The sequence below is a fragment of the Lemur catta genome, chromosome 3 (genome assembly GCF_020740605.2).
Source record: "Lemur catta isolate mLemCat1 chromosome 3, mLemCat1.pri, whole genome shotgun sequence".
In the NCBI taxonomy this organism is placed as follows: domain Eukaryota; kingdom Metazoa; phylum Chordata; class Mammalia; order Primates; family Lemuridae; genus Lemur; species Lemur catta.
This window is the reverse complement of record NC_059130.1, coordinates 103,486,097-103,501,462: the sequence shown is the minus strand read 5'-3', so window position 1 is coordinate 103,501,462 and position 15,366 is coordinate 103,486,097. Positions and strand designations below refer to the sequence as shown.

General features: G+C 39.4%; 1 protein-coding gene across 2 annotated transcripts in view; it reads left to right on the top strand.

Annotated features, from left to right (window-relative positions):
* ZBTB8A (zinc finger and BTB domain containing 8A) overlaps positions 1–15,366 on the top strand; it is a 49,375-nt gene that overhangs the window by 31,671 nt on the left and 2,338 nt on the right. For both annotated transcript variants that reach the window (XM_045548381.1, XM_045548380.1), the window contains exons 3-4: positions 8,797–9,620; positions 12,393–12,562. In XM_045548381.1, the coding sequence (XP_045404337.1) occupies positions 8,798–9,620; positions 12,393–12,562 (993 nt within the window). In that variant the 5' untranslated portion in view covers position 8,797. The remainder of the gene's footprint in view (positions 1–8,796; positions 9,621–12,392; positions 12,563–15,366) is intronic.

The following is a 15,366-nucleotide window of genomic DNA, read 5'->3' as shown; positions in this document are numbered from 1 at the left end:
CAAAACAAAACAAAAGATAGTTTAATCTTGTGATTTAAGTTAAAAGTATAAATCAAAGTAGATTAAAAGTCAGATAAACATGTTTATATTAAGTACTGTAATTCTCACACATTTCCCCATCCTAATCATTTTCAGAAATATTTTATTAATACTTAGAGATCAAAGCCATCTGAAATGAGCTCCCCTATCTACACCTTACTTTTTCACTCTCTTCCTGTTGCAAAGAAGGTACCCTCTCTCCCCACCCCTCACTAATCCTTTCGAATGATAACTTACCATTTTAGTTGTGTTCTCAGTCTTACCCTTTCTGCTTCATCTGGAAATTTATTTCTTCGGTTACTTTTGTTCTAAAATATTCAGATTCTTCTTCAGACTTGACCTCACTATCACTTCTTCCCTCATTCTCTCTCTTTACTGCAAAACTCTTTGAAAAGAGTTATATGCACTTGTTAGCTATGATTTCTCTCATCCCATTCTTCCCTAAACTCACCATAACACACACAGGCACAAACGTGAAACACTGATAAATCCTGTGGTCAGCTCTTGGGCCTCATTTTACCAAAACTGACGCAATTGACAACTCCCTCTTCCCTGAAAAACTTTGTTCTCTTCCTAGTTGAAATGCTTTATGTGTTTCTCCCTCTCTTTCTGGCTTTAATCGCGGGTGCCTTTGCTTGTTCCTCCTCATCTCCCTGACCTCTCAGAGTTGTTGTGCCAGGAGTTCGTCTCTCTTCTGTGCAGCCTGCCTCCTTAGGTAACTGCATGTCATCTCGTGGCTTTAAATGCCAACTCCATGTGATGATTCCCAGCCTGGACCTCTTTCCTCAACTCTGCTCATCCATCTCTTATTGGATGAATAACAGGTCTCTTAAATTTGACATATCCAAAATTGAGCCCCAGATACCAGTCCCCAAAACCTGTTCTTTTCCCAGTCTTCTCCCTTTCAATTGATGACAACTCTATTCTGCTAAAAGGGAAGTTGTGGGGCTTGGAAACAATATGTAAATAACAAGCACAGATCTGGACTTCAGAACAATATAACAAAAACAAAACAAAACAAAACAAGTAACCAGCCCAGAAACCAAAAGCAGTTGCCTTAGTTATGAGGGCCCTGCTTCTCTACAAGAGCAGAGATGGCCGTAAACCTTGGAGTCATCCTTGATTGTTCTCTTTCTCCTCCCTGCCATATGTGTGTTACCTAGTTATGGTCTTAAAGTCACTCTTAATCCTATCTTGAAATTACATTCTCCTTTTCAGTACTGAAGTGTATAGCACCAGGAATTCAGCAGCCAGCTTGAGGGTATTTCACATTAGGGAATAAGACCTGTGACTGTCCTCTGGCACAGGGCACACCACGAAGTCTTTGTCCACAGCTCTTTTCTTTTAGAGGTCCTCTGTTGCTCCTTCCACTTGTCAAAGGCAGTTTTCAAGTTTCTCCAGTCAGGAAAAGATAATTTTCCACTTTACTGTTGTGTTAAACATCCTCCCACTCCCTGTCAACTCTCAATTAGGAGCTTGTTTAAATAATTTGCACATAGTGACTAGTATTTACAATTCTTAACAATATTGATGCTCACTTTCAACTTCTACAAATGGCCTAGAAAGCAAATTCTTATTGAAACTTAAAAAAGTTCTGTGTTTTCCCACAAGGAATTAGATTTTTACTACAACTTTTAAGAATGGAATTAACCAGTAATCCCAGACCTTTGGGAAGCGTAGCCTGGAGGATCACCTGAGGCCAGGAGTTTAAGACCAGCCTCGGCAACATAGCAAGCCCTATCTCTACAAAAAATAAGAAAATTAGCCAAGTGTGGTAGCTCGTACCAGTAGTCCCAGCTATTTGGGAGGCTGAGTTGGGAGGATTGCTTTAACCCAGGAGTTTGAGGATACAGTGAGCTATGATTGCACCACTGCACTCTAGCCTGGGCAACAGAGTAAGACTCTGTCTCTAACAAGGAAAAACAAAAAAGAATAGAATTATTCATAAGTGTTTATGTAACACTTTTATGTCTGAAAAGGAACTGGCAATGACCTGGACATCAATTAATCATTCCTTTATGAAACTAACTTTGCTTTCAGGGTTGACAGGGATTTTGAGGAAAAATCGGACTGGTACATAGATGAAAATTATCCAGTTAACTATATACATCAGAATTCTCTGGTTACAAGTAAAAGGAAGGCCAACTCAAACTGGCTTAAGGAAAAAGGCATTTATTGGTTCAAGTAACTGAAATGTCCAAGGATGATATGGCTAAGGCATGGCTTGGTCCAGGGCTGGAACTGGCAAAGAATAGCCTCTGGTTGTTTGTAAATAAAGCTTTATTGGAACAACACAGCCATGCCCATTCCTTCATGCATTGTCTGTGACTGCTTTTGTGCTACAGTGGCAGAGTTGAGTGACACAGCTGTGGAGTTGAGTAGTTGTGATACAGACCTACAAATTTTAGGCCCACAAAGCCTAAAATCTTTCCTGTCTGGCCCTTAACAGAAAAAAAATGGCCAAACCCTGGTCTAGGGAACAAAATCATGTCAGTAGGATCTGGGCTTTCTCTGTTTCTCTGCTTTGCTTGCCTCAGTGGTGGTCCCTTCTTCATAGTGGCAAAACATATACAACAGCCCCAGGCTTACATCTTCACACCTGTAGAAGAGTGGTCCTCTTTTCCAGTTGTTCCAGTAAAAATGCTAAGATTCACTTTGATTGAACCTCATTTGCTTGTCTTATTTGATATGTCCATCCCCAAACCAGTGACTGGCATGGCAATGCATGCTCTGATTTGCCAGGTCTAGGTCACAGGTTGACCTCTGGAGTGATGGGTCATGTTAGTACTTCCCAAACTGTAGGAACCAAAAGAGGTGGAGAGGTGATTCTCTTAAGAAAAGTTGAGGAGCTATTACCAGAAAAAGGCATAGAGTGAGTAGAGGGAGTAGTAGGAATAGAATAATGAGCAAACAGAAGGGAAATTATATAACAGACTGGTAAACAAAAATGTCCACTGAAATGATTAAGATATCACCTGTTAAATAGCTACAGTTTCCTCTGTTAATGCAGAAATAAATATTTTTCCCATTCACCAATTCATTTTAAATCCGGATTTTACTCAAAGCAACAAAACTAGTTTAAAAAAAATGAAAAAAATAAATCAAAATTTTAGGTCAACTACAGGTTGAGTAACCCTTATCTGAAATGTTTGGGACTAGAAGTGTTTCAGATTTTGGAGCATTTCCAATTTTGGATTTTCAAATTAGAGATACTCAACTTGTACATAAAATTATTTTTATTGGTTTAAAAAAATAGTTGAACTCGGAGGGATGGGCGGGACATGGACAATGTATATGACCTGAACTTATGTACCCCCATGATGAGCTGAAATAAAAAAAAAAAAAAAAAGAAAAAAAAGAAATAAAATAAAAAAATAGTTGAATACAGTTAGCCCTTCATATTTGTGGGTTCTGCATCCACGGATTCAACCAACTGAAGATAAAAATATACTTTTTTTTCCCCAAGACAGTATTAGGTTTCAGTCTGAAACCCTTAGTTCTTGGTGCGCTCAAGGTCAAATAATGACCAGACACGCCAAAGTTAGGCAAGCACGAAAATGAGGTTTATTGAGGAGAGAAAGATAGGATTATAGGGCAAGAGCAAGATATAGGTTTGCTGAGCATGGTACATACGCCATGGATGACGACCAGACCCATTGTTGCAGCAGGGCAAGTAAAAGGAAGGGCAAAGAGAGAGAGATTGGCTGTGATCTGCATCTTATTTTATAATGCCTGGATAGGGACCTCCCTTGTGGTTCAGAGGTCACCATGGAACCACTTTGACTGGGCAGTTGGAAGTCACATGACCTAAGCCTTAACTACGTATATGGCTTCTAGGTCACTTTCCGGACTTTATGGTACCCATGTGGCTTGTCCCATGGACTAGAGAGTCCTTTGCATTCTTTTGCAGGTGGTCGGCCAAGTTCTGATTGGCAGATTTGTAGGGTATTTCCTCCTCCGCCAGGTACGGAGAATTAGGATTGGGCAGGACCAAGATGGGGGCAACAGCACCCACTTTCGTCCCTAGGACATCTGGAATCCCTCGCTATCTACCTAACAACAGGATCTCCATCACCCAGGCTGGAGTGCTGTGGTGTCAGCCTAGCTCACAGCAACCTCAAGCTCCTGGGCTCAAGCAGTCCTTATGCCTCAGCCTTCTGAGTAGCTGGGACTACAGGCATAGGCCACCACTCCCAGCTAATTTTTCTATTTTTTTGTAGGGACAAGGTCTCGCTATGTTGTCCAGGCTGATCTTAAACTCCTGGCCTCAAGTGATCCTCTTGTCTCAGTCTCCCAAAGTGCTAGGATTACAGGCATGAGCCACTGCGCCTGGCCCCCAACTAATCTTTTAAAATTTTTTTATAAAGATGGGGTCTTGCTAGGTCACTCAAACTTCTGTGAAATAATTTAAAAAGGTTTATTCTGAGCTGAAGATTAGGGACTGCTGCAGCCTAGAGAGACATAAGAGGTCCTGAGAAAGTGTGCCCAGGGCAGTTGGGTTATAGTTTGGTTTTATACACTTTACGGAGACAGGAATTGCAGGTAAAATCATAAATAATTACATGGAAGGTATACATTGGTTTAACCCAAAAAGTGGTTTAACCCTCATAGTGGGGGCTTACAAGCCATAGGAGAGTTTAGGGATTTTTTTTTTTTTTTTTGAGGTAGAATCTCGCCCTGTTGCCTGGGCTATGAGTGCTGTGGCATCAGCCTAGCTCACAGCAACCTCAAACTCCTGGGTTCAAGCAATCCTACTGCCTCAGCCTACCGAGTAGCTGGGACTACAGGCATGTGCTACCATGCCCGGCTAATTTTTTTCTATATGTATTTTTAGCTGTACAGATCATTTCTTTCTATTTTTAGTAGAGACGGGGTCTCGCTGTAGCTCAGGCTGCTCTCAAACTCCCGACCTCAAGCGATCCTCCCGCCTCGGCTTCCCAGAGTGCTAGGATTACAGGCGTGAGCCACTGCGCCCGGCCCTAGGGATTCTTTATTTAATAATTGGTTGAGAGTATTAAGCTTTGTCTAAAAATTTGAAGTTGGTGGGAAAAAATGCTTAAGCTAAGAAAAAGGGGTCTGTTATCTGTCTTGTGACACCATGCTTGCAAAAAAAAAAAAAAGGCCTGTTTAGCTAGATTTTATGGATTGTAAGGCATGACTTAACCCTTGTCATGGCCTTAGGTCTTATTTATAATTTGGTATCTTATTGCCACAAAGAGTCTATTTTGTCATTCTTATGATTAACATTGATGGGGGTCTAAACTCCAAAGGGGAGGGGGCATACGGAGGCGTGTCTCACCTCCCTTCTAGTCATGGCCAGGAATTCAGTTTCAGGGCTTTTCTGGGGTTCCTTTGGCCAAGAGCGGGTCTGTTCAGTTAGTTGAGGGGTTGAGGATTTTATTTTAGTTTACAAGATGATAGGTGATGGTGACTTGGATCAAGGTGGCAGCAGCAGTCGTGGAGAGAAGTGGTGGGATTTTGCTGTTTTGAAAGCAAAGCCAACAATGTGGAGTCAAAGATGACTTTTTTTTTTTCTTATTTCAGCGTATTATGGGAGTACAAAAGTTTAGGTTATGTATATTGTCCATGCCTCCCCACGCCCCTGAGTCAGAGCTTCAGGTGTGTCCACTCCCCCCACAGTATACATCACACTTACTATGTAGGTATACCCTCATCCCCTCCCCCCACCCCTCACATCTGTCGACACCCAATTGGTGTTATTCCCAAGTGTGCGCTTAGGTGATGATCAGGGAAACCAATTTGCTGGTGACTACATGTGGTGCTTATTTTTCTATTCTTGGGATACTTCACTTAGTAGAATGGGTTCCAACTCTATCCAGGAGAACATAAGAGATTCTATATCACTGTTATTTCTTATAGCTGAGTAATACTCCATGGTATACATATACCACATTTTACTAATCCGCTCATGTATTGATGGGCACTTGGGTTGTTTCCACATCTTTGCAATTGTGAATTGTGCTGCTGTAAACATTCGGGTGCAGATGTCTTTTTTATAGAATGTCTTTTGTTCTTTTGGGTAGATGCCCAATAATGGGATTGCTGGATCAAAGATGACTCTTAATGTTTTGGGTCTAAAAAGCCGATAGAATGGAGTTACTGTTTTCTGAGATGTGCAAGACTATAGGAAAGGTAGGTTTAGGATGGGGGTGAACAAAGAATATGGTTTTGGATATGTTAAGATGCTGTGATATTATGAAATACATATTTGATCTTCATCCCCTTTTCCTGGCATACACCTCCTAAAATCCTTAGAATCTCCAAAGTGAAGTCTTTTCTTATGCTAATGAGTTAACTGATGGCTGGCAGCCCCTAGGTAGCTTCAGAATGGGGGGCTGGTCCCTGGAAAGGCAAAGGCAGGATCAGAAGGGTGGGACTTTGAGCCCCACCCCTCAGCCTCTGGGGAGGAGAGGGGGCTGAAGGTTAAGTTGATCACTAATGGCCAATGATTTACTCAATCATGCCTGCGTAGTGAAGCTTCCATTACACCCCAAAAGAACTTCAGAGATAGCTGAACATGTGGAGGTTCCTGAAGGGTGGTGCACCCAGAGGGCACAGAACTTCCACATCCCCTCCCACGTGCCTTGCTTTATGCATGTCTTCATTTGTATCCTTTATAATAAACTGGTAAGTGTAAATATTTCCCTGAGTTCTGTGAGCCACTCTAGAAAATTAATCATACTCAAGGAGGGAGTCATGGGAACTCCAGTGTAAATATAGCCAGTTGGTCAGAAGCACAGGTGCAACACCTGGGGCCTTGCAGTCGGCATCAGAAGAAGAGGACAGTCTTGTGGGATCTGATGCTATGTCTGGGTAGGTAGTGTTGAAATTGAATAGAGTTAGAGAACACCCAGCTGGTACCTGCTGCAGAACTGATTGCTTGCTTGGTGTATGGGGAGAAACCCCCACACATTGTGGTGTGAGAACAGAGGAAAAACTATTTTTTTCCAGATGCCTATTAATCATCTAAGTGGAGATACAGGTAAACAGATGTTTGAGTCTGAGGTTCAAGGAGGAGGTCAGGAGCTGAATATGTAAATTTGGGAGTCATAAACTCAAAGATGGTATTTAAAACTGTGAGACTGGATGGGGTCCTAAATGACACCTAGGGAATGATACAGGTAGGGGAGATGTTTGAGGCCTGAGCCCTGGGGCATTCTGACACTTAGAGATTGGGAAAATGGAGAAGACCCAGTAAAGGGGACTGAGAAGGAGTGGCCAGTGAGGTAGGAGAGCCATGAAGGAGTGGTGTCCCAGCAGTCATGTGAAGAAAGTGTTTTAGGATGAAGATAGTGATTAACTGTGCTGGCAAAATGAGGACAAAGAAATGACTGTTGGATTTGACAACATGCAAGTTACTAATGACTTTAAAATGAATGATTTTAAAGGATGGGGATGAAAACCTGATTGGAATGGGTTTAAGAGAGAACAGGAGAAGTGAAAAAAACAAATACAAACAAAACTCTTTCAGTGAATTTTCTGTAAAGGGAACAGAAATGGAGTAGTTGCTAGAGGTAGACATGAAGGTTTTTATTGGCATGTTTGTTCGTTTGTAAGATAGGAGATATTTGATATCATGTTTGTACGACATTGGAAATTATCCACTTTGTATAACAGAGGGGAATGATTTTGATTTCTGCTTAAGGAGAGCTTATTTCCTACCTGGCTTCGGTTCTGCGAGCCTCCTTCCTGAACACTATTGCGTTTGCTTCTGCAACATGCCCCCGGGGCACCACCAGCCCAGGACCAATTTTCATGTTAATTTTTCAGGTGGAGACTTCTCACACCAAGCCCGTGAAGTCAACTGGGACTCCAGAGTCTCAGGAGGCACAATGTTCCGTTTGGATATCTCACCCAGGGCCTTTTTTTTTCCCCACCCAAGGCCCTGCAAAGACAAACTTTCTTTACCTTCTCCTTGGACTTATGGTCAAGATTTTTAGTCCCTTTTCACTAAGATTGTGGTTCCTAGAGGGTTCTAATTTCCCACCTCTCAACTCTCTTAGATAGCCCGTAGGACTGGCCAGCACACCTGTGCTGGCTGTACTGGCTCTTACTCCTTCCTCTCTGCTGGCATCTAGGAATTTCTTACTCTTTCTTGCAAGCCCTGCCATACATTTAGAAAGTTTTGGTTACATGTCATCCAGCATCTCTAGGGATTTGTGGCAGGAAAACGTCAGCATTTTCTACACCACCCTTTTGCAGGAACCAGAAATCTTTCTCCTCATTCTACCTCGTTAATTCCTGGTCACCTTTGAGGTCTTAGCTTAAATGTTACTTTTCAGAGAGGTATTCCCTAACCCTCTCCATCCCAATCTAAACCAGTTTACCCTTGTGCTACTTATAGCACCTTTTTTCTGTTTTAGCACTTAGCTTTTCATTGTAACTTCATTCAAGTCTTTGTTTAATGTCTGATACCCCCTTTAGATTGGAAACTACATGAAGGCAAGAATCAAATCTGTTTGGTTCAGCATATAGCAGAAAGACTGATTCATTGAAGATGCCCAATAATGATGAAACAAATAATTTTCTAAAAATTTAACAACCAATAGTATAGTTTTAAATGATATCTTGAAACCTATTATCTTCTATGTCCTGAGGACTAAATTTTCCAAGAAGAAAGTGTTTTTCATGGAAAAAAGATAGAGGCATCTGATCTGATCATTATTTTAGTTGACTCACCTTAGAAAAGGATTGTTACTTAGTTTTTGGTAACCACACATGTCTTTTCCTCTTCAGAATGGAGATCTCCTCTCATCAGTCTCACCTCCTGCAACAATTGAATGAGCAGCGCAGACAAGATGTATTTTGTGATTGCAGTATTCTAGTCGAAGGGAAGGTCTTCAAAGCACATCGAAATGTATTATTTGCTAGTAGTGGCTACTTTAAAATGCTTCTTTCTCAGAATTCAAAGGAGACAAGTCAGCCAACCACAGCTACCTTTCAGGCTTTCTCCCCTGACACTTTTACAGTTATCCTGGACTTTGTCTATTCTGGCAAACTATCTCTTACTGGTCAGAATGTCATAGAAGTGATGTCCGCTGCTAGCTTCCTTCAGATGACTGATGTCATTAGTGTATGTAAGACTTTTATTAAATCTTCGTTAGATATTAGTGAGAAAGAAAAAGATCGCTATTTCAGTCTCTCAGATAAAGACGCCAACTCCAATGGCATAGAACGTTCCTCTTTTTATAGCGGTGGCTGGCAAGAAGGCGGCAGTTCTCCACACTCTCACCTAAGCCCAGAGCAAGGAACGGGTATAATAAGTGGAAAATCTTGGAGTAAGTATAATTATCATCCAGCCTCCCAAAGGAATACTCAACAACCTTTGGCCAAGCACGAACAAAGGAAAGATTCCATTAAAAAGACCAAACATTTGAGATTGTCACAGCCTTCTGAAGTTGCTCATTATAAGTCAAGCAAACGAGAAGCACGAACATCCGATTCTTCCAGCCATGTTTCCCCATCTGAAGAACAAGCACAAATTGATGCTGAAATGGACTCTACTCCTGTTGGCTATCAATATGGTCAAGGATCTGATGTCACATCCAGAAGTTTTCCAGGTACCCAAATAGAGTATAAGTTCCCACCAAGTTCAGTGGAGCACACCTGTAGTCCCAGGTTCTTGGGAGGCGGGAGGATCACTTGAGTCCAGGCGTTCTGGGCTGTCGTGCACTATGCCAGTTAGGCGTCCGCATTAAGTTTGGCATCAACATGGTGACCTCCCTGGAGCAGAGGACCACCAGGTTGCCTAAGGAGGGGTGAGCCAGGCCAGGTTTGAAAGGGAGCAGCTCAAAACTTCCCTGCTAATGAGTAGTGGGATCTTCCCATGAATAGCCACTGCACTCCAGCCTGGGCAACATAGCAAGACCCTCTTTCTTTAAAAAAATTAAATTAAAAAAAAAAAAAAAAGAGCATAAGTTCCCTCAACCAGGTTCCAAACTCTTATGTAAATCAATCCTATGTCAACATGCACTTAATTTTAGGTGTTACAAGCAGTTGAACCAAGTGATTTTTTTAAGAAAGTCCTATTTCTATAATGAAATTTATTTCATAAAACATGAATTTAAAATTTTAAATTCAAACTAATATTAGGTAAATTTAGTCAGTCAAAATAATAAGAGTACTGAGGATCAAAATCCATGATTTTCCAAACCTGTATCTGTGGGTGATTAGATTACTGTTAAATGTTTGAAGCTCTTTTCTAAATAGTTCAAGGCCTAAGACATATTTTCACTTTAAGTAGTTTTTTTCCCCCCGAGTATTCGCTAGGAGGAATATTTAATTTATTAAGATGTAAATAAAAAACTAACACACAGCCTTTAATATTGATTCTGTAATTCTATAGTAGACCAATTTGCAACAATTTGAGACATCTCATTTTTATGATAGTAGTAAAATGCAGAAAGACTGTGTACAATGATAGTTTCAAAATAATCCTTTCCTCACTCTCATTAGGGTGAAGTAGAAAATAGGGATAAGAAATGCATATCATCCAATTTTTTCCCCCAATTAATCAGTTAGCAAATTTGCTTAACAGTTTACATGTAAATTTAGAGGAAAATTATAATAAAATGAAACTCCTGAAGATTAAGGTTATAAGATTAAGATTATATATTTTTTAATTAAATTAATTAAAAAAATTAATTAACCTCCATGCACCCATTACCTAGTCCCAACAACTTTCAACTCACAGCCCATCTTATGTCTGTATCCCTAACCTCCTCCCTTTATTATTTTTAAGTAAATCTCAGATATCATATGTTTCATCTCTAAATATTCCAGAATGTGTCGCTAAAATTTAGAATCTTAAAAAAAAATAACTTCACTATGATTATCATACCTAAACAAATTGAAGAGTAGTTTCTTAATATCACTAAGTATTAAGTATTCTCATTTCTCTGGTTGTCATACAAATTCTTAAAAAATAATTTGGTTGTTTGTAGATAACCTATTTAAAAATAATAGGCAACCTGTTAATTACCACAGTAAAAAATAGAAGAAGAAAAAAATAGGCAGCCTGTTTGATTTTTACCCATCATATTTTCCTGTAGGATACTAATTTGAAAATATATGAAATTGTACCATATTAGAGAGCTTACTGAAAGTCCTCCAGGGCTCTAACTATTGACTAACGATTACAGAAATAACAGAGCAAAAATGGGGAATCTTTCTTGTATTTTAGAACAGCAAAAAATAATCTTTTCTTCATTTGAGCTCTATACTTTTGTAATTCTAGGTTATTTAAATATAACTTGAATAATGAATAGCTGAATTTAACGGCTGTTAAATTGATGAGGTTTGCCTCCAGTCACAACTAACATTTTGAATATATATGAGTTGTAAAACAAAAAGTTAAAAATCCTTGAAATGTTTTCACCTTTAAAAACAAAAAACTATGGGCTGGGTGAGGTGGCTAACGCCTGTAATCCTAGTACTCTGGGAGGCCGAGGAGGGAGGATCGCTCGAGGTCAGGAGTTCGAGACCAGCCTAAGCAAGAGCAAGACCCCGTCTCTACTAAAAATAGAAAGAAATTATCTGGACAACTAAAAATATATATAGAAAAAATTAGCCGGGCATGGTGGCGCATGCCTGTAGTCCCAGCTACTCGGGAGGCTGAGGCAGGATTGCTCAAGCCCAGGAGTTTGAGGTTGCCGTTAGCTAGGCTGATGCCACAGCACTCTAGCCTAGGCAACAGAGCGAGACTCTGTCTCAAAAAAAAAAAAAAAAAATGAAAAAAATAATAAAAATAAAACTATGGACGTGGCGGTGCTTGCCTGTAGTTCCAGCTACTCCATAGGCGGAAGTGGGAAGATTGGATCACTTAAGCCCAGGAGTTCCGAGGCTGCAGTGCACTAAGACTGTGCCTGTGAATAGCCACAATCTGTTGGATCTCACTCTGTTGCCCAGCTGTCTCTAAAAGAAAAATTAAGTATTACAAGTATACGAAAAGTAAAAGCAAAGGGATAAAAACATGTAATTAAAGCAAGTTACTTAAAAGCTTAAATAGTAAATACTTTTAAATTGTGTCTGTAGTTTTAAAAATCCAGTACTGCCTTCTTACATTTAAAATCTAATGACTCTACTGCATTAAATAAAAGGATAAACATGGCAGTCTAAATTCACCCAGGCTTTGTAAAGATACCAAATACTGAGGTTATATTTAATAGTTCTATACTTACGATTACATTGACAATCTAGGCTTAATAAAATTTCTTTCTTCTCCATTTCTCCTACCTTTCCAAGATTAGACTTACCAACTCCTTTTGCATTCTTTGTTATTAGAATTATTGTGATGAATTTTCCAGTGACTTAGTCAAACTGTCTCTTGACAGATGATCTGCCAAGGATGCGATTCAAGTGCCCATACTGCACACATGTGGTGAAGCGGAAGGCAGACCTCAAGCGCCACCTTCGTTGTCACACAGGAGAGAGGCCTTATCCATGTCAAGCTTGTGGAAAAAGATTTAGCAGGCTAGACCATCTAAGTAGCCATTTTCGAACAGTATGTATATGATTTTTCATCATTTTACTTCCTAAGAAATATGTCCATTTACCTTCTTTAGGATAACACAATGTACTGAGAGAAATCTTTTCACACAACTCTCCCATATTAAAAATTCTTCCAGCTGAGTGTTTCTACTTTGTACATAATGTATAATTTCATATATATATATATATTGATTTTTATTCTCCTTTGAGACCTTGAAGTAGGGGATAGTCTTTTGATGCTAAATAATTTTATATTTCCATTTTAATTCACTTTAAAATCTATTATGTTTTTATATATTGGTCTTTTCAGAGCCAAAGATAATGTAAACTGTATACATGTTTTAAGTGTCTAGGTCAAAATCACCACTTCAGATACTACTGATTTTTTTTTTTTAAAGCCAGTCAAACTTAGCAGTGGCGGGTTGTATACCAACTTTAGTGACACTAATGTTAATAAGTTCTGAGAACTCACTACCATTGGACCAGCCTGTACTAGTGATTATTGAATCTTTGTCTGGTAGGATCTCAGTCTAGTTGCTATTGGCCAACGTCTCTCCACTATCCTCACTTTCTACTCTCTCTCTAGTTTCCTCAGGGAAGGGAGCAAGTTGATTCCTATCATGATGGTAAAAAAAAAAAAAAAAAAAAAAAAAGGAAGGGAGCAAGGTGAGCAAGTAGGGCCTCTCCCAATCAGGGATTGACTGTCAGCAGTCAGCAGTCAGAAAAACTTCAGGGAATTGCTGTTCGATGCCCTGGTAGTTCAGTAAGATAGTGACATTGGAATCATTCTGCTGTTATTCTTGCAGCAAAAATTTTTTTTCCAAAAATCTATGTTCTGCTATGTATACTTCTATTCTGTTTATAAGAGCTCTTTTTAATTTTAAAAGACAATAGGTCATTTAAGATAATTTCTTCATGCATTGCTTTATAGTTATTTATTCAACAAATATATATTGAGACCTGCTATGTGCCAGATCCTTTTCTAAGTGCTTGGTATCCAGCAGTGAGCAAAACAGACAAAATCTCTGCCATCATTAACCTCATGAAGCTAGATTTTTAAAAATTAAAAACAACCTTTTATTATTATAAAAGCAATAAATATTGATTATAAAAATAAGAAAACAGAAGTAAAAATAAGAAAATTAAAAAAACATGTTTTTACCACTTAGGTATTACCATTCTTAAAACTTTTATTGTATATTTTTCGAGAACCTTTTTATGCATATATTTTTTTTTATCAAAATGAGATCATGCTGTACATATTGTTTTGTAACCTTTTTTTTTTTTTGCTTTCCTTTCTTGATTTTTTTTTTTTTGGAGACAGGGTATCACTCTGTTGCCCAGGCTACAGTGCAGTGGCCTCATCCTAGCTCACTGCAGCCTCAACTTCTGGGCTGAAGTGATCTTTCTACCCCAGCCTCCTGAGTAGCTGGGACTATAGGTGCCACCACACCTAGCTAATTTTTTTATTTTTTGTAGACTCGCTGTGTTGCTCAGGCTGGTCTCCAACTCCTGGCCTTAAGTGATCCTCCTGCCTTGGCCTCCCAATGTGCTGGGATTATAGGCACGAGCCACTGTGCTCACCTGTAACCTGCTTTCTTTAGTGAACAATCTCTACCTTTCCCTCTGAATAAAATTTTGTCTAACACCCAGTCCAATTTCAAATTTCCCCATAGTGCCCCCCAAATACCTTTCACAGATGATTTATCCAAGCCAGAGTCTAATCCAGGACCATGTATTCCATCTCATGCCAAGTCCCTTAAGTACATTTTAATCCACCATATTCTCCTCCCCCCTACCTTTTTTTTCCCATGCCACTGACTTATTGAAGATACTGAGCCAACTGTTTTACAAAATATACTACCTCTGGATTTGTCTGCTTGCTTCCACATGGTGTCATTTAGCTTGTTCCTTTATTCCCCTGGATTTTCTATAAACTAGAAGTTTTATCTAAAGACTTAATGTATTCAAGTGAAATACTTTCAGCAAGAACACATCAAGGGTGAAATTGTCTATTTCGTATTGTGTCACATTAGGAGAGACATAACATCTGGTGGAACCATCATTTGTGTTAAGATTGATCCTTGTATTAGGATGATGATACTGTGATCCCACCATTGTATAGTTACAGGTGCTACTTTGTGGGGATTTTTGAATTTTTGGTGTTTTAATTTTTTAATATTTTTAATTTTAATTTTTTTTCAGCCACTTTGTGATTAGAAAGGAATCTGTGTGCAATTATTTTGGCATTATACAACTATTTCCCCATCAACCATTCATTTAATGGTATTAGCACCAATTGATAATCTCTGTCTGGATTAACAGTTTTACTTGGAGTTGTAGAATGATTTACTAATTTTATCATTCCTTCTACATTATTAGCTAGAATTCTATAAAGCAAAGCTTTCCCTCACCACCTGGGGCTATTTGGTTATTTTCAAATACAAATCCTGGCTGGGTGCACTGGCTTATGCCTGTAATCCTACCAGTCTGGGAGGCTGAAGGCGGGAGGATCGTTTGAGCTCAGGAGTTCGAGACCAGCCTGAGCAAGAACGAGACCCCATCTCTGCTAAAAAAAGAGAAAGAAATTAGCTAGACAACTAAAAATATATAGAAAAAATTAGCTGGGCATGGTGGTGCATGCCTGTAGTCCCAGCTACCTCGGGAGGCTGAGGCAGGAGGATCGCTTTAGCTCAGGAGTTTGAGGTTGCTGTGAGCTAGGCTGACACCATGGCACTCTATCCCAGGCAACAGAGTGAGACTTTGTCTCAAAAAAAAAAAAAAAAAAAATGAGTTCATGTGGCTATTTTCAATTTT